A 24,087-nucleotide genomic window follows, 5' to 3' on the forward strand; every position below is an offset into this window, starting at 1 on the left:
CAAGATTCTAACAACTTTCTCCTCAACCTATAGTTCCTAATTTGATGTAATACAGTCAAGTTGTTACAATTGATGGCCTTCCAGGCGGGACTCGCACTGTAACAGCCAAAGTTACTTCACAATCATAAAAGAACTGGAAAATAATTTTTAAATATTTTTAAACTTTACAAAAATTTTACTTTGTCCTTTATTTCTAAGTAACCTTCCAAGAATGACAAAGGCATAGAACTTAGTGCTGTGCTTCTGGAGCCTTCCCTCTCAGATCCCCTGGCCACTTTCTCATCTCCCCCAAAACTCCATTAGCATTTCAGATGAAGACGGGTGAGACACAGAGTGCTGATAACTGTGGATTCAGGCAGGATGTGCCAGCCAGTGGTATTGGCTACAGTGGTGGCTTCTCCTCCTTCCTTATCCACTCCAGTGGTTGTGTCTGGGTTTATTTCCTGTACTCTGTGAGACTGGCAAGAGAAAATCAAATCCTTCAGCACTGAGAAGATTAATTAAAATGATGAGTGTCTTTAATTGATGAACATATGGGGTAATTCCAGGACTTCTGAGATGTTGCTTTCTTTATCGTAGAATATATTCTCAGCTATACTAGAGGCAGGGCAAAAGGAAGCTTGTGTACAAAATCCCCAAGAGAATACAGAAGAATTGGGAGAGAAGGGGCCTTTTGGACTAAACAGGAGAAAGCATCCCTCATTCTGTTTCTCAATGAAGGCTGAAAAATGGACTCAGCCAAGAAAGTGAGACTCAGAGGAATTCTTTGTGGCATTACAAAAAAAGCAATGTGCGACCAGTATGCATACCTAAAAAGAAAAAATGAAATTTGTGACAAACCTCTACTGGGAGGAGAAGTCTATTACTTGAAGCTTCTTCAAATAAGGAAAACAGAGAGAGATCCTGGGAACCTTTGCTTGCATGACTACTGAAGTCAGCACACTTAATCATGCTGATAAGATTTTGTGGGCTCTAGCCGTGAAATTGGACAGGGACAGAAATGAAGTTGTTTCTTGTCATGCAAGAATCGCTGAGACTGTGGTTTCTAAGGATGCAAAAGCTTTGTGAGACAGATGTTTTCCACCCACTGCTGAACAGATCCATTCCCACAGCAAAATGAGGGAAAGGCGTGAAGAGAAATGGCATTGCTGATGGATTGCCTTCTGAGGGACAATGCTGTGCCTGACTGCATGTTCCCATATTATAACCCTGACACTAGCTCCCTACTCATCCATGGCCACAGATGTCCCATCTGTATAGCAAATATTGCAACACTACTTCCTTCTAGCTCTTTGAGCCCTTCAGGGATACAGACTATTTCACCTGCCACATGCGGGCATCAACTCAAATTGGGCTATTGAGCATGTTCACAATGTAACTGATGCAAACTCAGCCCAGTTCTTCCATGTGAAAGATGAAATCGATGCTACTTTTTATGTTCTGCCTTAATAACACAGGGACAAATACACTGAGGCATGGGTACCCTCATTTAAAAAAAGTCTCCTTAACTCATCTCCTGCCTGACTCTTGTGGTTCCCCCATCCACTGCTAAAGCAAGGCAGGAATTGACTTCTCTGATCAATTCTGCTTGGGAAACTTGCTTGTGTACTAAGAGCCTCTGTGTGGCTTGTTTTACATCCCTGTCTGGCAAATTATATTCTCCAAATCTGCATTTGAGTTTGATCTCAGTACCGAGGCTGCACAGTATAAAAAAAGCCATGTTCAGATGATGTTACTCATTACACTATTCCACTAATCAGCTGCATTTCCATGTGGCCAGTTAGAAGGAGGGTATCGGACCACTGTGGCCAGTTCAAATCAGTAGGGACTACTGAGGTCATTAATAAAGAGCAAACTTACTATGATCCCTTTCCAGCTGAGAAAAGTTCCTCTTGGGCTTGCAGTGAGAAGCCCTGATAAGCCTTGTCTGTGACTATAGCAAAAACAGGGGCTACTGCTGTAAATTGTGGCAAATCCACCAGGCTGGTATTTTTGCTGTCTGAAAACTATTGCACTGAATTCCACTACAAGCATTAGAAAGGGCTGTTACTTGCTGATTCCACTCTTTATTTCCTTTTTTCCATGAAGGTGGGGAACTGGCAGTTGGATTAGCTAATATACAATGTGATGTATATTACAATGAGTATGTTACAACTCCTCTCTTGCAGCACTTATTTTGAACATATTATAGAAGGATTTTGGATCAGACACACTTGCAGGGTAAAAGGCAGAGGCCTCTGATGGAAAATACACCAAACATGGGCTATCTTTTTGTTCCAAAAGCATCACAGTCCAATAACCAGCTCTCAAACACTAAAACCTTTTCTTGTGCATCCCATGTCTTCTGTAGGCTGGAAATTGGGAGAGGAGACCACTATTACTTGTGATGTAGGTTAAACAGGTCAATTCACACCTTGATACAGGTGAATTGTATCAATAGCTCATATAGACTGGATTTACTGTGATGCCTGTTAAAAAAGCCACACTCACAAGGCTTTAAACTCAGGCCAAGTGCTAGCATATTGAAAGAAGGAAAAAAAGAAATCCACTGTTACCCCACTGGGATTTCCCTCCTGAAAGTTGAAAGGTGCAGAGACAAAAGGGTCCTGGGAATCCAGCATCCACCAGATGTCACTGATGTTCCTCTCAAAACCAGAGGACACAGCAACATGCCAGGTGGGAAAAAGAAAGGTGTACCACTGGTGGTTGAGTCCTGTAAAATTCTTTTCTCAAGCTATCAAACAAGCGCACTTAAAACCCCTAAAACCTTTTTTTTTTTTCTTTCCTTCTGCATAAAGACAAAACATCACTGACCTTTCACTAAAAAAATTTGCCACACTCTGCTCACATTAACTGTGTCCTCCTGACCTTCTTGCTCCCTGCTAGTTCTTCTCAGTGGTTTGACACGGGCTCTCATCAGGAAGAGAAAGAGCCCGAGACAAGCTGTTTCTCTTTCTTTTCTTCCTTGTTGCCATTCAGTCTCAGGTTCTACTCACCCCCGGGTGCAGTTTGGATGGCAGAGCTGGCAAACATTATTCCCATCGGCATATTTCCAGACCAGGGTGTCATTCTCACCCAGAACCCCTGCTGGGCAGGATTTCACACAGTGGGGGCCATCTATAAAATGGGCACACTTCATGCAATTGTCAGGGCCCTGCAGAGAGAAACAACTTGTTTATAACGCCCTTACATCAGCCTATTCAGGAGGAAATTCAGAAGATAAATCTAAATGCCTTCCACTGCTGGAAGTTTTCAGCATTGTCTGGTTTTATCACCTTGCTACCTGATATTCTTGCAAATAATTGCTCTTGTAGGATGGACCATACAAAAGACAGCTCCTGGTGCTTAAAGCTAATATTTTCTTGCACTACAATGTTGCTTCTTTTTTTCCCTCTGCCTTTTGTCTGGTTGGAAAACTTGCATTTTGCATTTTAAATGGGGAAGAATTTAATGACACCTTGATAAGGGTTAGCTGAGAAGCAGACAGCTTGGTTGCTACCTGGTGCAATCTACTGTCACATAGTTTAAAATAGTGGATATACACCTCCTGATATCTCCCTGAAATACCGGAATAAAATCATTATTTTTCTGGTTTCTCAGCACAGGTTCTTTCCTCTGTTAGGAAGAAGCAGCATAGGATGATGAAGGCAACCCAAGGAGTTCATGCATTTTTTTTTCCACTTTGAAAAGCACTTAAGTTTGTATTTAAAGGCATTGCCTTCAGCCATTTTTGGCAGAACTGTTTTTATTAAGACTATAACAGCACCATGAATGACCTAAATATTTTAAAACAGGAGAACCAGCAATTGTGGGTCAAATTCTACTATGGAGAAAGACCAGACCAGATCCACAGTGATGGTTGCAGTGGGACACAAAAGTAAGACACGCTGTAGGAAGATTATTTTAATCACTGTAATGTGTAAGGGCCACTATACTAGACTACTAGATGCTAGGCAAATATGGACCAGGGGGTCACTGCCTGAAGGAGTTTATAATGTAAATAACATCCTGGAGGCCATGGTGCTAGGAGGGAGGATGGAAATGCTTCACATTACTGAGCAGTGACTCTTCAAACTGAAGATGGGTGTCCTTGCTCTTGACAGGACAGGGTTAATTTTTGCAGTAGCCGGGAGAGGCATGGCTATGACATGGGGGTTATTCTATACCCCTTCATGTCATCGCCAGGGGCACAGGAAGGAGTTTCTTCTGGGAAGAAGGGGTTCCCTCTGGTTGAGCAAGCATGATAGAGGGAACAGTGGGGTAATGCTGGTTCTGAGCATTGTGTAAATCCTTCCCCTTTCTTGTACACTGGTACTAATGATGCTGCTGTTACTGTTCCCTTCCTTATCTCATTGCTGTTTCCAGTAAATTGTTCTTATCTCAGCCCATGATTTTCCCCTCTTGTGCCTCCAATTCTCCTCTCCAGCCTGCCATGGAGGAAGGGGGAGAGGGAGTGAGTGAGAGGCTTGTGGTTTGGAGAGTCTCAGTGGGAGTACTAAATTGGGGAGTACCATTCCTAACCCACAACAATGGGCAAGGCTCAAACACTCAGAGGCTGATGGCAGTGGCAAGAGGTGTTTAAAGGGTTGGGTTAAATAATACAGAGGTGGACCTGTGATGGAAGCAGGAGATTTGATCTAAAAAAACAAAACAAAAAAAACCAGACAAAAACACAAAGAAAAAAAAATAAAAGAGAACTGGACCTTTGCAATTAAGATCTGAGTTTGACCTAATGTGTTCACACTGACTTGGAAGTTGAGAGGTTATATGTTACTCAAATGTTTACCATATTTCCCAAAGTAAGTAATTTTTTTTTCTGTAAAAATACAAAAAATATTAAAGACTCTACAATGTTGGTGACTCTGGATTACATACCAGAAAATAAAACTCACACCTTGAGGTTTCCTATCCTTCTCCCTTTCCCCAAGATCTTGACTTCTAACCACCCTCATTCTCTGCTTCACATCAAATAGGGTTAGAATGAGACCTCAGGATTATCTGAACATGGTAAATAGATATTAATACATGATCTGAGGCTCAGGTTTGCTAAGATGAATCTGCTCTTACAGGTCCAGTGCAGGTCGCATTGTACATGGTGGAGTTTTGCACCAGGCACTCAGGGTGGCAGGGCAGGCACTTGGAGTCCTTTTCAAACTCTCTTGGCTCCCTGGAAAACAACAACAAAAAAAGAGAAATTATTAAACCTCAGAAATAATAGCAAATGATAAATCGTGGTCTTCTCTCCTTTTCCAGACTTTTCCACATTTGATTGAGACGATGATGGTACTGAGACAGGATGAGGCAGCCCCTGGCTACACCAGTAGCACTTGCTTAGTGCAACCAGGAGGACGTAAGAGTAAGGGAAATTTGGTTGACAGTGAAACACATGGCACTCCAGATTGCACACTACAAATTAGTTTACTTTCCCTTTTAAGCTAATGTCACAGAATACTCACAACCATTTCTAGAAGCTTTTAAATGGTAGTGATGCAAAGAGATCAGCAAAAACAGTTCAAGTAATTCCAAGGCTACAAATAATAATTAGGAAAGTTAAACAGCAAGGCACTGATAATTAAATTCATGTCCTCTCTACAACACACAGTGAATCATTAAAATATGAAAGTTGGGAACAGATGGTTTTAATAGCAATAAAGCTGTTCCACTTCAAGTAATGGTGTTATTAATTAAACTAAATTTTGACACAAAAAAATGCCCTGATTTGCCCTTCAGGTTATAATAGCTGCTAGAGGGAATTCACTTTAAAAAAAAGACAGCTGCTATACTGCAAGCCACTAGAGAAATACAAACATCAGAGGCATTAGCACCCTGACAAGTATTTGCTTAATACTCAGGAGCTTTAAAAGTCAAACTTTGTAATTTTGCTGTGAGACATGCTTTTTCCACCTACATCACCTGTTGAATTGACACACAAGGCAGCAATATTTTTTCCAAGTCCTGAGTGAGGCTGAGGCAATAATTTTGCCTGAAATTGCTACTCTCAGTGATTTTTGGATGAAAGTTCATTCTCCCTTGACTGCAACTTTTCAAACTGCAAGAGTGAGCTGCTCATCTGAGCAAATATAAGGGGAAGGAAGTCTACCAAGCAGTGCAGCCCTGGCTCTGGGGATGACTGAGCTCCCAGAGACTCTAAATGGTTATGGCTCTCACCCAGTGTACTTGGTGTGACAGTCACAGCTCGGGCTTTAAACTCCTTTCTTTCTCATGGGAAGAAAGCCCAAGGCTTAGCCTCCTTGGGCCTCCAGACAGTCTCCTCGTGGACTTAAGGGAATGTTTTCTTAGCAGTCACCATGTCAGGAGCAAACTCCTAAGCAAAACTGAATGGGGTAGGAGAGGTACCTTAGCTAGGTACTGTGTTCATACAACATCTCCGCAAAGCTGGGAAAATCCCATGCAACCAGAGACCAAATTTCTTGCTTTCTTTCTAGCTATAGCACATTTTAAAAACCAAAACCCCCATGCCATCACCAAAACTTAAAGCAACCCTGAGACCCCTTACCCTTGCAGGATGTTGCACTGTTTCACACATTCCTTCTGACGATCAAAAAACCTGCAGGAGAAGCAGTGGAAGGGCCCTGGGCCCCAGCAGCCTATGTCTGAGCATAGGGGGTCACAAACATGCTTGGCAGCAGCTGGGAGAGAAAGAGGGACAAGAAAAGACATGGATGTCAAGACAAGAGAGAGGTCAAACTCTGCATTCTCACTCCATCTGACCAACTGGTTTCCACAACCTGTTCCAAAACAGCTATGAATGGCTCTGGTAGAGTGGAAGAGGAGTAATCATGCTTCTCTAAATCCCAAAGCCTGAAATTGAGTGGCTTCTGGCCATTCAAAATAAGAATGATCTCCTCTGTGACAGCTTAACAGACATATAATAAAGTTAAATCAGGCTGAGGGAGCTGGAGTTGTCCATCCTGGGGAAGAGACAGCTGGAGAAACATTACTGGGGCTTTTTTGTACTTGAAGGGCACTTACAACAACTTTTTAACAAGGCCTGTAGTAACAGGACAAGAGGAAATGCTTTTAAACTGAAAGGGTAGATAGATTTATGGATACAATTACACCCATTACAATGGGTGGTGAGACACTGCCATGAGTTGCATAGGGAATTGCTGGATGCCTAATCCCTCAAAGTTCAAGGTCAGATTGGATGGGGCCCTGAGCAACCTGGTCTAGTGAAAGACATCACTGCCCACAGAAGGGAGGTCGGCCTACATGACCTTTAAAGGTCCCTTCTCACCCAAAGCATTCTGTATTTCTATGACAAATTTCTAAAATACAACATATTCATATTTTGCAAAAAGAAATAATTAGATTTTGGCCCAGGGACCACTGCAGTCAGTAGCAGTATGGTTGGACAACAGCTTTGACCTTGTCAAAAAATGCCAGTGTTAGGAGTTAGCTTTTCTGTCCTTCAACTGAAGTGGCTTCATTATGCTCATAGTAGTGAAGAAGCTCCTGATTTACTGGACACCTCAAAGCCCATATTTTGATGGGAAGAAAAAAAAAAAAAATCCCACTCTTCCCTTACCACTTTCATTAAAGCAGTATCACTGATGAATTTTATAGCCAGAGGAACATGGAGAAAAAAGCCTTACTTGAATCATGAAAATACAAGCTTACTCTTGAATTTCAGCATGGCCTTTGATGGTGAGCAGGAATGCAGCTCTCACTTACCACACTCATTTTTATCTCTATTCTGTAAAATCTTCGTTTTCTGGCTCTCAGTTGCAAACAGGCTGTGCCAGTCCATGGTGTCAGCATAGCAGAGGTTCTTGTTCCTCATAATGGCAACATCTCCATCACTTATTTCCTTGAGGGACCGCAGCCCTAGGGACTTTATTTTCAAGTTAACAATGGCAAGGGAATACTGGCCACTAAAATGGAGATGAACAAATAGAAAAAACATGCAAGAAAGGTAATTAGTAAGCAGGATTTACTCAGCATATTTTTCTTTTAGTTGTCAAACGCATCCCGCATTTTCTTAAAGCAGGATTCTGCTCATCCCTCTAAACTTAATGCCTCATACATGACATGCCTATTACTTAACAACTGCAATACTCACATCTGGTTTTGCAAGGGCTTTTTAAGCTAAAGCTAAAGCTGTCAGGACACACACGTTCTGACAAGTAAATTATGTGGAACAATGGTCGTAGGTAAAGCAGCTATTATTTTGTGCTTGTCCACCAAGTCACTCTTCCCCTTGGGGCAAGCCTAGGGGGGGGTCCTTGGAAGCATTGCTGATGTCTGCACTACTTGGCAGCCTCCATCCCTGACTGCCCAGCTACCTCAAATCCCACAGTGCTTCTGATCACATTGTGACTTACCCCAGACTGTAAAGAGCACTTTCTGTCTTGCCTGTGCTTCCAGGATGGTGGGGGAGGCCCTGGTTCAGAAAGCAGGCAGCCCTCCACACTTAGCACAGAGCTGAGGGTCTTTATTCCCAGGGCACATTATCTATGCTGCAGAGTTGGTGCTCTACTTCTTGCAGGGTTTGCTCCATTTTGCATCAGTTTGGGGATACCTGAAGCTCACACTTGCTTAAAACCTCGGTGGGCTCAGACAAGAGCAGCTCAAAACAAGGCTCCTCTTAGAGTGGATGTGGCACATGATTTACTTACTGTTGCTTTGTTCTGCCTCGTATAATCTCCAGATTTTCAAAAGCATAGAGATCAGTAGCATTCTCAGGCCAGGCTTGAATCAACAGAAATCCTGAAAGAGGAAAAGAAGATTAAGAAATAATTGTAATGGAAATGAACTCACCATTAGTACTGGCAGCAGAACCTTCTCGTAGCAAATCCTGCATCAGGAGAAGGTGCTTGTACTTTCCCTATGCTTATCTGAAGGATCTCAAAGTCTAACATGACATTTTAGAGAGCAAGGAGATATTTTTAAACCCTGTTTTATAAACAGTTTACTTCTTAGTCCACCATGAAGGCTTAGGAGTGTAACAGAGCTGCACATCCTGCCACACTGGGTCACCAGCAACGATGGCTCTTACCAGTCAGTAGATGCCCTGGCTGAGAGGCTGCAGACTGGATCTGTGGGAGAAAGGCAGCACTCTATCCCATTTTTCAGCTGACCTCAGGGAAGAGGAAAACTGAAAAGTGGGAACAGAGCAGACTATCTACTTGTGAATTTTCTGAGGCAAGCAGAATTCCCTGCTCAGCTGAGGTGTTTGGGAGGAAGGGGAGAATTTGGAAAATTGCAGGCTGCTGTATGCTGCAGCTAGTCATTGCTACCCTGAAGGGAACCACACAGGTGAGGGAGAAAGAACAGGAGAGCTGAAGTCGTGTCTGCAGACCTAGCCCTGATGTTACATTCATTTCATAATGGGTTGAACACAATTTTAATTGATACTTGGTGCAAGACAGTGGCTGAGTGCTCTGCTGGCTGCTTTGTGCTCATGGAGACAAATTCACCCCAAGGAAGAGCTCCTCAGGCTGGAGAGGGTGTCTCCATAAGGATGACGCAAGCCACTGAGCATGCTTCCCTAAGGAGCTGCTGAAACGTTTTCCACAAATAGCAACACACTTGGCTTTTTTTAGTTGGAGTGGCACGCCTCTGCATCACCACATGCTTCTTGGGTGGCTGAGGATCTCCACGGCTTTTACTCTTCTCTAGGGCTGACAGTTCAGCAGAAGGGATATTCTGGCCAAACCACACACCTTGGATAGAAGACTAGTATGGGTTATGTGGGCGTAATGCTGGCAAGGTGCTGCTGACCACCTTGGTTAAGAGTGACCCTTGTTAGCTCAGAGACAAGAAACACTTTGCATGCACTTCTCTTCATGTGCTTAAAAAATTTCCCTCCTTTCCATTTGTTTTTGGCAGTATCAGTCAAAAAACACCTCAGCTTAAATTCACTGCTAACCTGATATTTCTTTGACTGTTTTGAAGACATCCAACTTCTTGGGATCTAAAGGTAGGGTCTTCGTGAAGGCATCACTGAAACAAACAGAATGAGAAATTGGGAGAACGGCTTAGCCTGGATTTTCCCCGGCCCTTTTCTTTCAGTGCTTGATGGCCAGCAGGTAACTCACCCTAGAAATGCAACTGGGAGAATGCTGACGTCCCCATTGATCTTGGTACAGTTTTTGAAGGAGTCAATATTTGTGGCATTTATGGAGAGGATCCCTTTAAGCTCACCTATTCCGATGCCATTGCACACTGTGATGGAAGGATAAAGGAGAGATACAAAAGTCAGGGGGGACAAAAATGAAGCCCAGTCACATGTCAGGGTAGAAACATGAAGGAGCCATGAGTTCAGAAAGAATTCCTGTACTGTCAAACCTACCACTCTGAGTTTCATAGATCTTTTGCCTATTTTTGCTTTTCAGAAAGTGCCACTGGATAACTGCTTCCTGCTTGCCCAGCTGTGCAGCTCTGGTCTGAGCATCTCTGCACACAGGCTCTGGCACACTCCCTTCTCTCTTTGTCCCATTTCCATCCCCCTTGATGAGACACTGGGAAGGACAAAGGGAGGAGAAGGCTGACGTGCAAGCTGTCCATGCACACAACACACAGTTTATCTACTGTACTTGTGGTGTATCCCATCTGGAGAGCCTGTTCCACAGTCATGCCTTCTGATCAAACCACTTGTCGGATCTCCAAGCTATCACTGGATCTGATTTATACTGAACTTGCACTTAACTAAGATCAAAACTCCCAGCACTTTTCCTAGTAAGTTCTCTATCATCTCAAAGCCCTACTGGTTTATTCCATGCTTTTTATACCTTTGCTGCATAGCCCATCACACTTTTTACATTTCCGAACACCATTTTCTTCCACTTCATAAGTATCAGCATTGCACGAGCGAACGCAGGAGCCATGGTCTGTCACCACATAGTTGTCTGGAAAAAAAAGGGATACAAAGGTGACTGAAATAATACAAGAGGGATGCTTTGAGGGCCAGACAAGCGCTTCAAGACTTGTAAGAAAAAGGGGGTTTGAGCTTTTGGCACACTCAGGAAAGTACAGGTGTTGACTATGAACATTACAAACATTATTTGAAGGCAGATGAACATACAGTGCTATCACCATTTTACAGAGAGGGGAATGGTCACAGAAGGATAAAACAACATTCAAGTCTTGGTGGATTAAAAAAATACAGAAATGGAACAGCAAGAAAGGAAAAGAAAGCATCTGTAGAGAAAACAGTGATCACAGGCCTTGAGACAGAGTTAAAATCAATTTTTAACAGTCCTAATTAAAAACCAGTTAAGAGTTGATAATGCTTTGGTAATCCATAGAATTGATCTCATATAGCCATTGTTTTAATGGTTTTCAGAAGATGCCTTTTTCTTCACTAAGAGAAATATTTTCTGAAGTCAAAATGCAAAGATTAAAAATCAGGCAAGGGGATGGATGCAGACTGTTTGAAGAGGCTCACTTTGTCACCTGTTCTCAGTTCCCAGAGGCGCTGGAGATTAACAAGTGCTCTTTCACCTGACCACAGCACAGAGGGATGACATAGAACCCTTCCCCCTTTTCTCCAACTCCCCACCTCCTCTGGGGCTGCAACCTGAAATGAACTTACGTGGACATTCCTTCACACAAGTGGCTCCAAAGCTGTATTTTCCTTCAGGGTTCACATCCATCTGGTAAGTGGTGGGGTTATACAGGACCAATGGGGGACATGTATCCTTGCACGTAGCATCATCCCGAAACTTGCGGCATGCCTGTCATTGAACAACAGCACCTATTAAACTGCCTTCTCCTTAAAAAGTGACAGTGATTTTACATCAGGTCTTCAAAACACTCTGATGGCCTCACCTGCTTCCTGCTTAGCTCTAATGAAAACCCCAAGCATCTACAGGGATGGTCCCTCAGGCTTTGAAGTTGAAAGATTGCTTCAGGCTGGGCAAACTGAGTTCAGTATTTTTTAAAAAAGAAATCATAAGCTTTTCTTTTTCTGAACAAGAAACCTTGGCACTCTGGTGGAGAGCTGCTGGGATTCACGTGGGAACAGGAGTAAATCTGCATACCTTAGACAGAAAAATTTTCCCTACAAGCAGCAACCAGATCAAGACAAACTGTACTTTTCTTGGCCAGTTTTTAATAACCTAAATCAAATCAAGTCCCTTCCTGCCAATTACTGACTTTTCTGGCTAAATATTAAACTCAAGCCATTATATTTGGCTGCAGGTAATGAACAATTTAACAGGCATTTATGAAGGGCATGTTGGTTCTTCCAATCTAAATCTGCATCAAATTAATAATGACTGTCTTTTTCCCTTTCTTCTCCCTTGGCTTTCCAGATGAGAGAGAGTAACTGTCTTCTCTGTGAGCTAGCAAGGGGATCATAGCCATCTTAAAAGGAAACCAGGAATACAGGTAACAACAATAAAATCCAGGTCGGATGATTTCTATGGTGATTACTGAGATGTCACTTAATTCGGAATAAAGTATAGTGCAAACAGGGAAGAGTTAAAACCACAGCATGCACCAAACACCTGAAACTCTTGTGGAAAAGCAATGGGACCTTTATTCCCTAAAGAAGCTCCATTGGTTTCTTCTCTCTTCACTGCCTCAGGGTTCCCCAAACACAGTGCTTTTGTGGTAAGTCACAGGCAGAAAGGGAAACCCAGATTTCATGCGTGAAGTTTGGTGAAAAGCAAAAAAATGAAGATCCTTTGCTTCTTACTTCCTGTACAAGTTTTTGCTTTAGTAAACAAAGATTATTACTCACTAGTGCTAAGGAGTACAAGGCAAAGCTGTGCTGGCCTGGAAGACTGCTGCACCATGGGGGCAGCTGTGGGCCCGTGGACCTGCTCACGTGGGCAAGTTGCCTACAGCAAACACTTAGATGCTCTGCAACAAGGCTGAACTCACCGGGCAGTCAAAGGCACTAACACCGGTTTGGAGCACACTAGGAAGGTCCATGGGCAGAGCCAGTAAACACCAGCTAAGGGTGCTGTGAAATTCATGTCATCTTCCCTCCCAAACAACCACCCATGCAGGGAAGCCCCGGAGCACCCCCCAGGGCAGCATCTCTCAGGAGGCCTTCTGGGGCTAAAGAAGGCTAGAGGACATGCAGCTGAAAGCCCTGCTTGCTGTGTCAGGGATTGAAGCCCTTATGGTGGTGGTCTAGCATCATTACCAGGCAGTCACTCTCCCGAGGGCCAGTGCACCCCGCAGCACACTGGTTGTGGCAGCAGTCGCTGGGCACCTTCCCCCTGCACCGACCAGAGCACTGCTGAGCACAGATGACTTTTGTTACTGGAAGATACAAGAAAAAATTAAAAACATCAGCTGTTTTGCTGCAATGAGATCAAGAAATATGGAGAAAGGGTTTGGTGCAGGTTCTGTTCTAGATTTTCCTCATTGGAAAATGTTCTGTCCTCATTTAAGGCCAAAGTTTGGGAAGGGTGAGAGCAAGTGTGGGTGGTGGTAAGAAGGGGTCATGTTCAGCCTGTAATTATCTTGGCTCTTATGAGGTGCTAAGAAGTCTTGATTCCAGCCAGGAAGTATGTCCTGCTTAGAAAGAACAACCCTGTTGCATCAATGCTTAGACCAAGTAAAACTCTGTGACAGAGTCATTGCACCATATAGCTGGGCAACAGGGTAGAATCTGTCTCCATTTCATTGATAGAATTTACTATTATTGGTGCTAACTTTGGGAAAAACAATGTGGCAGAATTGCCAAGACTCTGTACTATAACTGGAAACTGTACATCATTGGTGTGGTGCTGTAAAATGTCCCTTTAATGCAATAGAATATTTCCAAAATGTGCAGAGATAGGGGAGACTCAGCAAGCAGATTTCATGAACACATTGAATTCTTTTTCTTTAATGTTCAAATCCTTGGCCAAATTTTATCTTCATTACACAACTCCCTCAGGGTTTGCACCAGTGCAACAACCCAAAGGAAGAACTAACTGGCCCTGGTCCAGCTTTTTGCAGAGAAGCAAAAACTGCCTGCAATATTTTGTGGAGAATTGGGAAAGTTTCTCCATTTGAATATCAAAGCAGAGAAAAGGATAATCAGAACAATATTAAAAAAAAACCCAAAAATGAATTGCTAGCATGTTTTTGTACTAGAGACCCAAAATGGGATCGTTTGTTCTCTAGAAAAAAGATTTAAAATTAAAAATTAAAAATTACTGATCCTCGGAACCTGGCATAAGGTGCCAGAAGAATCTGACAGCTACTCTGCTTCATACAGCACCCTGAGCATTTCAGCTGTGCACTGTGCTAACTGTTATCAGCTTCACAGTTAGCATAAATGAGTTACAATATTATCAGGAATTCCTGTAAGTATGAAAACCATGGCTGTTAATTAACAGAAAATTATTTCAAAAAATAGCCAGCTACAGGGTACATGACAGTGACTTTTTAAAATCATATATTCTTTTTTCTTTACACAGTTCTGTATCCAAACTGTATTATTTTTTTTTTCCTGTAGACCTGTATGCAAGGTAGTATATTTTCAAGGAAACAGATTATTTCCACAGTATGCATTAGCTTCTCTGATAGCAACTCCTCCATTCAACTAGAAACAGGGGAATAAAAGGCACATTGTTCTACATGAACAGCATTTTGATACAATTTTTTCATAAGAATTAGCAGGGGAATAAAGCACCTAATCTCTTTGATAACTATTGACTAGAGTTTCCTGCTGGAAACATATATCACATCAAACATTTTTACTTCATATAGAGTATTCCACGTTCATTTCCAGAAGAAAGAGACATATCCCCCAAACTTTCCCACATATGGAAATGTGCAATCCATTTTCAATTGGCCAGATTCTCAAATGCCTGGAGAGGCGAGCAAGAGCCCACAAAAGGTTTTGTTTTATGCACTCGTCAACCTCCTGATTCCAGTGAGGGTTTGTAAATGCTTGCAGGAAGCTTGCAGGGCTGAGACCTGAGGTTTCGCAAGGTCCTGGGACAGCTGTGCAGCCTCAGCTACAGGAATCAACCCAGGAAGGGCTTTGTATGCACAGCCACTGTCCACCCTGAGAGCCAAACTGTGCTCAGAGAGCCAACTGGCAAAAACTGAAGCCTACCCTAAATGAAGACAGGAAAGGCATATGCTCCTCTTTCCTCAAGCTATAAGTCATACAAATTTGGCTTGATAATTGTAGACAAAATACTTAGGTTCAGGTGAATATTTGCAATAGAAAACTGAATGTAGGATGTTGCTTCCATTTGCATTATGTCTAGATCAACATATTTTCCACTGATCTTTTCACAAAACAAAACTGAGTGTATTTCCCAAATTTTTAGAGGAAAAAAAAAGCAGCAAAACAAATTGTCATGGTGTTCCTCCTCAACCTTTACTTTAGGAAAAATAAACTGTTGCAAAATCTCAGGCGCTTGTAAATGGATGTTTCTGCTGCTCTCTTAGTATCAGGCAAGCACCCCACCTGCATAATTATGGTTAGGTTTTCAGTTGACAGAAATGTAGTATGTATGCTAGTGCACGCAAGCTATTTCTTAACTAATCTGCAGGCTTACATGTCTGGCAGTTTTGCTGGCCTGGGCCCCAGCAGTGGTCTTCTGTGCAGTTCTGATGGCATTTGGGACCTAAAACACAAGAGAGAGTATGATATTCTGTAAACAAAGAAAACAGCAATGTTGTACCATGAGCAACAGAAAACAATGACTTGAGATTTCCTTCCCAATAAAGCAGGGTAGGAAGCACCTATATAACAGTGCTCAAAAAATTTGAGAGCTGAATTCGTTTTCCTTTGTACACCTCTGCTTTCCTATGTGCAGTTCTCCACCTCCACACCTTTGAGCAAGCAAGCACAACACCCAGCCAGTCTAGCTTACGAAAGAGGCATATTTTTCCCAGGAACAGGAATCTCAGCTACTGCCCAGCTGGCCCTTCTGCTGGGGTTTTCATGCAATGGCAAGTCACCACCAGCTTGAAGTCAGGCATGTGCCAGCTGCTCACTACAGGCCACATGTAAATCAGTGTTTCTGAACAAGGCAGCTCTAGAAAGAAAACAAATCCAACTGGATTCACGGGCAATTGCCAGCTACTCTGACCACAAAGTAATTTGACTTGTCTGCTTTGCGCCCTCCTCCCACCCTCTGCCAAAAACACTTCTTGTGTAGGACTATGCTACAGATGGACAACTGATGGAAGGGTGGGCAGGATGGACAGACACCTTGCCTGATCTCGAGGGTTCAGTGCTGGGTTCTTTCTCATTTCTCTCTCCTTGCTCTGTTCTTTCTTCTTCTTTCTCTTAATGACAAGCAAAGTCCCAGAGAAACAACTTATTTTTATCCCAACAAAGAGTATGGGACCATTATTAAAGCCATAAAAGGCTGTCTTAGCAGATTAATGTGGAATTCACTACATTTAAAAGGCATTTCCTACTGGAGTGTTTCTTCCCACTAGCAGCATCTGATTCTCCTTCCCCCCGTCAGCCATCAAATAGCTGAACAAATGCCAATACTTGTCCAAGAATTGATTGATTTGGTGTGGAACCAAAGAACTTCTTTTTTTTTAAGTTGAAAAGTTAAAGGTTAACATTTCTGTGGTGTACAGAGCCAAACTCCTGTGCTGACATGTATAGTTTGCAACTCCTTGATTACGCCAGGGCTCCGTAGAAAAATAAGTCAACACAGAAGTTGGCTATTAGCTCTCAGGCAATTATGCAACTGGAAGAAGATAAAGAAAATACGTTTTCCTGCCAATTTATAGTGCCAGAAATGAAATGCTCAGAAATGAAAATAAACCCTCCTTTCTGTGAAATGGCTGGGGATTTTACAAGGGACTCATAAGGCTGAAGGATTAGCTTGAGCCTCCTCTAAGCAAATGCTGTACAAACTTTTAAATCTCCCCTCATCTCCCTGTTGATCTGAAGTGTCAGATTTATCTACCTGTTTATTATTACTTGTTCCAGGGTAATCTGTGCAGCCCAAAACAGGAGAATTTTATGTCATTCAACTTGGGCCTTAGCTCCCAAAAGGCTTCGAGTAACTCCACGAAGCTACCCATATGGCTTTTCTAGACCAGAGCCTTACATTGTAAACAGAAGATTGCTGGAAAGCAAATTAATGCATGTTTTTCTGAGCTGAGCACATATTCAGGATACTGTCTTAAACCAAGGGGAACATTCCCAAAAACTTTGCTGAGCTATGCATTAAGGACCTAGCCACCATGAAAAGTTCTGTCTTAGGCCAGTGGTGCAGAAATGAAAGCACTTCTCTTGGAACAGGGCTTGGTGGCCTTTGCTAGAAATTGTTGGACCAGGAACCCACTACATGAAAGATGGAATGTTAATTTTACTCTCTGAAATAGAGGGGGACACATAGCACTTCTGGTAAGTTAATACTCACAAGAAGATAGGTTGCTTGCAAATTCAAGCACTGTGGGAGGCTTCTTGCTTGTGTCAATGATGTCATTCCAAAGAACAGTGTCCATGTTGCACAGTTTGGGGTTGTTGCTGATTTTAACACCTCCATTGAGAATTTCTGTTACAGAAACCAAAAAAAATTTGCTAAGTGGTGCAAATCCCTAATTTGCCCCAGAGACATCCCCAAAACATCTCTGATTTAAAGAAAGAGATGTAAGTTACATCTTTCTCCACCTTAGTCACATGATACTGACAGAAAAGAACAATCTGCAGGGCATCAACACTCCTGACAGTGTAACCAACACCAGGATCAGACTGACATGTTCTGGAGAGTAAGCTTTTCTCAGGTGCCATGAAGATGCCACTAAGTGTAATTTCCTGCCTGGTGCCACCTCTAGGACCCACAGCGCTCAGCAGAGTAGGCACTGTTGGTGTGCACAGCCAGAGACCATGTGAGACACACACATCACCAGTTCCCACAGGGATCTAACAGAAACTATTGATATACATTCACTGGAATCAAACAATATAAAACAACAAATGGATGCTTCTTTGCCTGTTTTGGGAACAAAGATTAATCTTGATGAATTTTCTTTGTCTTTTGCAGAAGACTGACTAGCAGGAAAGCAACTAGAAAACTGCATTCAGATCCTTGTTTTTAAAGTGGGGGGTTTGATGGCATATGACTTTGAGGGGCAACCTCCAACAGATCTTGACAACAATGAGCTGACAGTTGAAGTTGGCTTTAGAGGTGCCTCTGCCTCTTGCCTGTGTCTCACCTGAAAGCCGCTTCATTGGCAGCTGTCGGAGCCCCTGGGTTTTATTCATGTGGTAGTTGGATAAAACTGCCAGGGCGTAAGAGTTGTCATACAGCACATTGCCTCGGATGATCTGGAGGTTCTCAAGGGGAATGACATCCACCATGTTAAGTGCGATGAGCACGTAGCCTGCAACCTCCTGTATTGTCTGAGAGAGCAACATAAGAAACAAGGTGCTTAATCCATAGAATTCTTCAATAACTGCTTTCCTCCTCCCACTCCTCCAATCCACCATCTTTCAATTTTAAGAAATGACAGACCACTTAATCTCATTATAAATAAATAAATATAAGAAGAAAAAGGGAATATGTGAAAAACCTTGGTGGTTAAGCATGTATAAACTCACCCTTTCAGCAGCTACCAGGGGGCCATCCCTGTTCTGTCCCCAAGTAAGGGTAAGTGGGGCTGACTAAGGTATCAGGAGAAAAGAGCAAGCATGCATGCAATGGCAACTGTGATGCTTCCCATAAACACTTGCCTAGCCTTCAACAACTGGCAGCACACAGATGCCACCTGATTCAGGCTTTTACACTGTCTCTCCTGTGCCCCTTCCCTTACTCATCAGAAGGGAAGAAAAGGCAACCTTCTCCTTTTAAAATAATATATATCTTTACAGGACAAAAAGACAAGTGAGGTACTGTTCCTGCATGTGGGTGAATCCTTGTCTTGCACTGTGAAGAGTATGCATGTCTACCCCCTACAAAAATCACCGTAAATGAAAATCCTTCAGACTAATACTTAGGATATTTTCCTTTTCTATGAAGACTACCAGTAAATTTTCAAGAGACTTGTTATGTTCCTTGGAACCCTGAGCTCCGTGATCAGGTGTGTTTGGGAAAGAAGAATGGCAATACCATATTTGCAACCCATGTGTTCAAACCATAGATTTATTGATCTTGCTTGCTGGTGGAGAACCTGGAGGTCCCCATGTCAGCCATGGCACCTCCCCATGCTGTGGCAGCTCTGTTCACTCCCTCCTCAGCTTGCCTTAATTTGCCCGTGAACTTGTGCACAAAAAAAATGTTGAGATGGGAGTAGCCCATGTGTCAATCACAGGGGATTATCTTGAAGATCACTTGAAGAATCCATGTGGGAAGTTATTGCACAGGGCTTGCCTGCCTGCTGAGGGTGTGAGCACTTCAGGCTGGAGAGGCACTCACCACCATGACAGGGGAAAGGATGACAGTTTGGAGGGCAGGGAAAAGGCCTCCACACTTCAAAATCTGCCACTCGCTTTGTGCTTTGCTTTGCCCAACAGCACCACAAAGCCTTTTGCTCTCTGAGGCAACAGGTAAGGATGTAATTCTAATTATAAATAAGAAGAAACCCCTCTGCATAGCACCCAGCACAGGCTGGCAAGTGCTTGAAAAGCTATTTCTCAAAGTACCTGATTTGTATAGTAGGGTTGAGTGCATCCTGCAGCCTACAAGTATGCTTAGACTGTAGGCTGTGATTCCTCTCACATTAACTAGCTACACTTTTGGATCAAGACAGAATTTTATCAGCAGCTGATCCTTTGCACTTATAAAATGGAGTAGGATTTGTTGTAGCAGAGAAGGCCCTGCTGGCCATGAACACTAACCTTCAGGAAAGAGAGGTCACGATTGTGCTCCACATATGTAATCTCCAGGTTGCTGAGTACCACCTCACAATTATTGTACATCCTCTGCAGGCTGGTGAAATGGTCTTCCACATGTCCCAGCTGGGTCAGCTTGTTATTCGTCCCTTGACAAACTGTGAAGCAAAGGAGAAAGCTCCATGAAGGAAAGGAAGAATAACTACGGGACAAGGACTTGTTGTTCCCTTATCTTTAAAAGAACCACAGTAAGTTAAGCATCAGCTTCATAAGAAACAAGAACATTATCTGTCATGACTCTAATGGCAGTAGTGTAGGAAGTATGCAGTGTTTCCCAGGGACAGAGATGTACCAGAATTTAGAGCTGGAATAACCCTCCATCACTTTCTGTTATAGAAAATCTTCAATACTAGGCTTTTGTACACAGGTATCACCAAGTTTTCTGTATCACAGGCATAACTCAGTTCCTGAGGACACTGACACAGTTCCAATGAACACTACTGAAACTGACATGCTGCCAAGTACCACCAAAGGTGATTGCCCTGAGGACCTATTTCACATTACTTTCAGGGGCATTGGGTCTCCTTGTAAACTCAGAAGGAGGAAGGAGGGCTTCCTGAAGGACTCCTTAAGCCATAAATTCGGGTTTTAAGGCCTAACTGAACCTCCAGGGCTTACACATCTCTTGCCACTCTGACATTTTGGGAGTATGACAGATTCAGGAGATTTTCTGGCATATTCATCTTTGGCACTCAAATCCACTTCTGCCTGGTGGGGAAGGAAGAGGTGTCACACAGAGCACCACTGAGATTCCAAATATTTATAACAGCATGATGAAAAAATTAATCCCCTCCTGAAATTATATCACTTTGCTTTATATTAAATCAAGAGGAACTGAAAAAAGTTAACATCATTGTATTTGATTGCAATGAATGAGCAAAATGCAAAATTGCTCTGAAGAAAAACACCAGACACAACCCTCAAAAATTCTGTACTTATACAGTCATTCCCTGGGCTGTCCCTACAGGGGGTCAAAATGAACACATCTCTCAGTTATGTTAATACAGAGCAAAGGAGAATGACATGGAAGACAATGTGGTAAAGAGCTTCACAACCCCTTCCAGGGGCTCCTTCAGCTCCACTTTGCTCTTCAGTGGAAGCAAAAGGATGCTGTTATCTCATCGTTTGTATAATGCAACCCCAGCCTGACTGCACAGCTTTACATAACACATCGGAAGAATTGTATTCTTTTAACTTGGAGAAATAAAAACATGAAATGATAGTTTTGTAGAGCCATAATTCATAGAAGCACCAATCACAAACTGGGGTGCTGCAAAGCAAGTAACAAAGACTCTTGACAAAGCTGGAAATATGTTTCAGTTCTAGTAACAAAGGATAACACCTGTTGAAGATTTACCGAACAACTGATGCTTTATTAGTAGGAAAAACAACGTAATGACAGTGATAAAAACACAATTACCAGTCATCAAAACTATTCACTGAACATGTGGTACTTCTCAGCACAATCATCAGCATTAGGAGTTACAGTGATAACAGACTAAAATACTCTGGACCATGTTAAAAGCAAGGCTGTTCGCTCACATTCCTCAGTCATTTCTCATTATACATCTAGGGAAACATTTATAGTGTTTGGAATCAGAGCAGCATCTGCTGGTAAATGGGAACACTGTGAGTACACAAGTACATCATCTAAGCTGCTTGACCATTTTGTATATATTTTGAATTTCTGAATTTCTTAACATTTGCTTTAGAAATTCTAAGTAAGATTTTCTGTTTCAGTTTCTGTTCCAGTTTCAAACTCAACTGTTGCATTGTGTTCATACTTCAAATCTGTATTTGCTGTCTGCTTCAAGTATAAGGACCAAAAATTATCAGAGTCACAGGTAGGTTCTTACTCTGTGGAGTGGTCATATTTTGAAAGTTAGAAATACTGTCATATGGCTAGTCTGCTCTGGAAAATGTGTTGTTGCTGGGACAGGGATGAAGAGTCTTTAAACTGACTGGAAAAGTCAAGGAGTCATCCCAGAGGGCATCCTGAATTTTAAGCAATGTTACCCTATAACCAAGGAAAAACTAGTAATAACAGATTCTTAGACTGTTCAAAAACCTCAGCTTGGATGCTCAGTTTAGGCATCTCACATCTGATCTTTAGAACACTGTGATTTTGGAAAGCACTCCAACACAATGCAGGAGCAGGTGCAGTTTAGACTGCACACAGAAATAAAAATATATGTCATCCTGCTGTGGTCTTCAGGGTCCACAAGTGACCTGATGCACTTGTTGCATCTCTGAGGTTACCAGCAAAGATCTGCCCTAATACTCCAGACAGGCCCAATGCAAAAGCTGCAGTGTTTATGCTACACCTGAACCAGATGATGGCTGGAAGGAGGAGCTTTCTCTGGTGGCATCCTCCCGGCCACCTGTGCCCTTGATTGACTCTCTGCAGCTTGGCACGGGTCAGATCATACAACAAAACAGCCCAGCTGGCTGAAACAACCCCTAAGACAAACTGCACTCATTTGAATGTGCTTCTCTTGGGATCAGACAAGTGTTGGAGCTCTGAACTTGGGTCAGCTGTCTTGAGAAAGACTAGACTTTTTCACTGCTTACTAGGTCACGGCTGAGGCAGCAGTCAGAGGGCATGGTTACTCTCGCACTTCTCCCTCTCCCTCTCCCATGGGACCTCTCAGGAAAACATGCCAAAGAGTTAATCCAAGCTACAAATAATATAGGACAATAAATAAATAATTGGACAGAGAGTATTTTTAGCCCAGGAAAGCTTGTTGATTTGGTTCACCATGGTGCTCCATGCATTGGAAACAACTCAAAGTACAGCAAGGAGGCAGAAGCAAATAGTCAGGAGAAAGAGCTTCCCTGCTTGTGAAGCTGCAGAGGGAAACTCAGACATAACAAACTCTAAAAATGCTTCAGCTTGGTCCCCCAGGACCTACTTTTTTCCCTCTGTCCTGCGAGCAGAGAGCACTTTGATGGCTCTCTACCAAAGATGTCTGAAGCTACATGCAAAACCACTGGTCCCCTCATCACATCCTCCATCCAGTAAACAGTAGCTGTAGATGAGATGTTAGCTACAATCTGGAGAGTGGAAAAAAAGGGCTGCTTCTGTTAAGAAATCAACAGTGTGTGGATGTCAGAGTATCAGTCCGAATACCACAGTGGAGCCTTCTCCCTCATGCACCAATTTTTGTTTGCACAAAGAGATACAAGAGATCTAAGTACACCCATAAAGTGAACTTCACTGCACCAATATTTACCAAATGAGAACCTGGGTCATAAGCAGTATATGCTGAGCAAATAAAACCCTAATCAAACAAAACAAGGTAAATCCCTGCAGTAGTATTACTGAACTCAGGCAAAGGCGCAGAATAATTTTCCAACTAGAACATTTGAAAAGAAAATGGCCTGCTTGTATCTGATGAATAACATCATTCCTGCAATTTCTTTGCTTCTGGAAACTGTGTTCTAAAAAGATACACACTATAATTATCTGTATATAATACCACAGTGTGAATACCACTCTGGCCAGAGGCTAATGCACAGACAATGAGGTGCTCACCTTGCTCTGCAGAGTTTTAAGTGGGACATGCATGCTTGAATGGATGGAATTTGTTCTGATTTAACCTCCATTGAACTCAACCTATTTGCCCTCTAAAGGACAGATTCTAATTCTACATATAATATGCAATTTTGTTTCAATGTGTAGCAAAGCCAGCATTATCCAGGTTTAGGAGTCAGCGGTGGGCGTGGATACTTGCTTGGCGCTGCTGGAGGCTATAGCAGCATGTACAATGTAATATATGGTCTATGTGGACACTTACACATTTTAGCTATAAAGGAGAGTAAAACATTCAGGGTTAGAACATCCTTGACCAGCAGAAAAGCCAGGATCCAGAACTGAACTTCGGGGCATGGGCTGATCCCTGTGAGATGAAAGCTTTGCTTTTATCTGTGATGTTAATATAATAAAAACACAACTGGTCTGGAAAGTTTTGACATAGAGGGCACGTCCCCAGAGGCTGCTGTCTGTGGCAGTGCTGAGAGCAGGGCTGCATGCTGGGAGTGCAGGGTTCTCCTACCCCAGCCAGGGTGATCTCCTAGACTCTTAGAGCCCCAGCCACCATTCCAGTGACATGGGGTCAACCCCAGAATTCTGCGGGGCAGCATCATGCGATTTCTACCATGAAGCATTTAAATTCTATGTGATATAGATTTTAGCCCACATGCTGCAATTCCTAAATGCCAAAGTGATGTTGAGCTTGAATCTGTTACAGCATTACCTCAACAGACAGCCTAACAAAAATATGGATATTGCTGCAACA

General features: G+C 42.7%; 1 protein-coding gene across 3 annotated transcripts in view; it reads right to left on the reverse strand.

Annotated features, from left to right (window-relative positions):
- Positions 1–24,087, reverse strand: part of EGFR (epidermal growth factor receptor) — a 159,053-nt gene that overhangs the window by 29,154 nt on the left and 105,812 nt on the right. For all 3 annotated transcript variants that reach the window (XM_088063010.1, XM_005519095.3, XM_088063017.1), the window contains exons 2-15: positions 19,736–19,887; positions 18,115–18,301; positions 17,319–17,453; positions 15,483–15,551; positions 13,121–13,239; positions 11,558–11,699; positions 10,755–10,871; positions 10,062–10,188; positions 9,893–9,966; positions 8,640–8,730; positions 7,696–7,895; positions 6,518–6,650; positions 5,068–5,167; positions 2,997–3,154 (exon numbers count right to left, since the gene is read on the reverse strand). In XM_088063010.1, coding sequence (XP_087919136.1) covers positions 2,997–3,154; positions 5,068–5,167; positions 6,518–6,650; positions 7,696–7,895; positions 8,640–8,730; positions 9,893–9,966; positions 10,062–10,188; positions 10,755–10,871; positions 11,558–11,699; positions 13,121–13,239; positions 15,483–15,551; positions 17,319–17,453; positions 18,115–18,301; positions 19,736–19,887 — 1,804 coding nt within the window. The remainder of the gene's footprint in view (positions 1–2,996; positions 3,155–5,067; positions 5,168–6,517; positions 6,651–7,695; positions 7,896–8,639; positions 8,731–9,892; positions 9,967–10,061; positions 10,189–10,754; positions 10,872–11,557; positions 11,700–13,120; positions 13,240–15,482; positions 15,552–17,318; positions 17,454–18,114; positions 18,302–19,735; positions 19,888–24,087) is intronic.

The sequence above is a fragment of the Pseudopodoces humilis genome, chromosome 1 (assembly GCF_049639895.1).
Source record: "Pseudopodoces humilis isolate 2021_Gansu_Grassland_sample_001 chromosome 1, ASM4963989v1, whole genome shotgun sequence".
In the NCBI taxonomy this organism is placed as follows: domain Eukaryota; kingdom Metazoa; phylum Chordata; class Aves; order Passeriformes; family Paridae; genus Pseudopodoces; species Pseudopodoces humilis.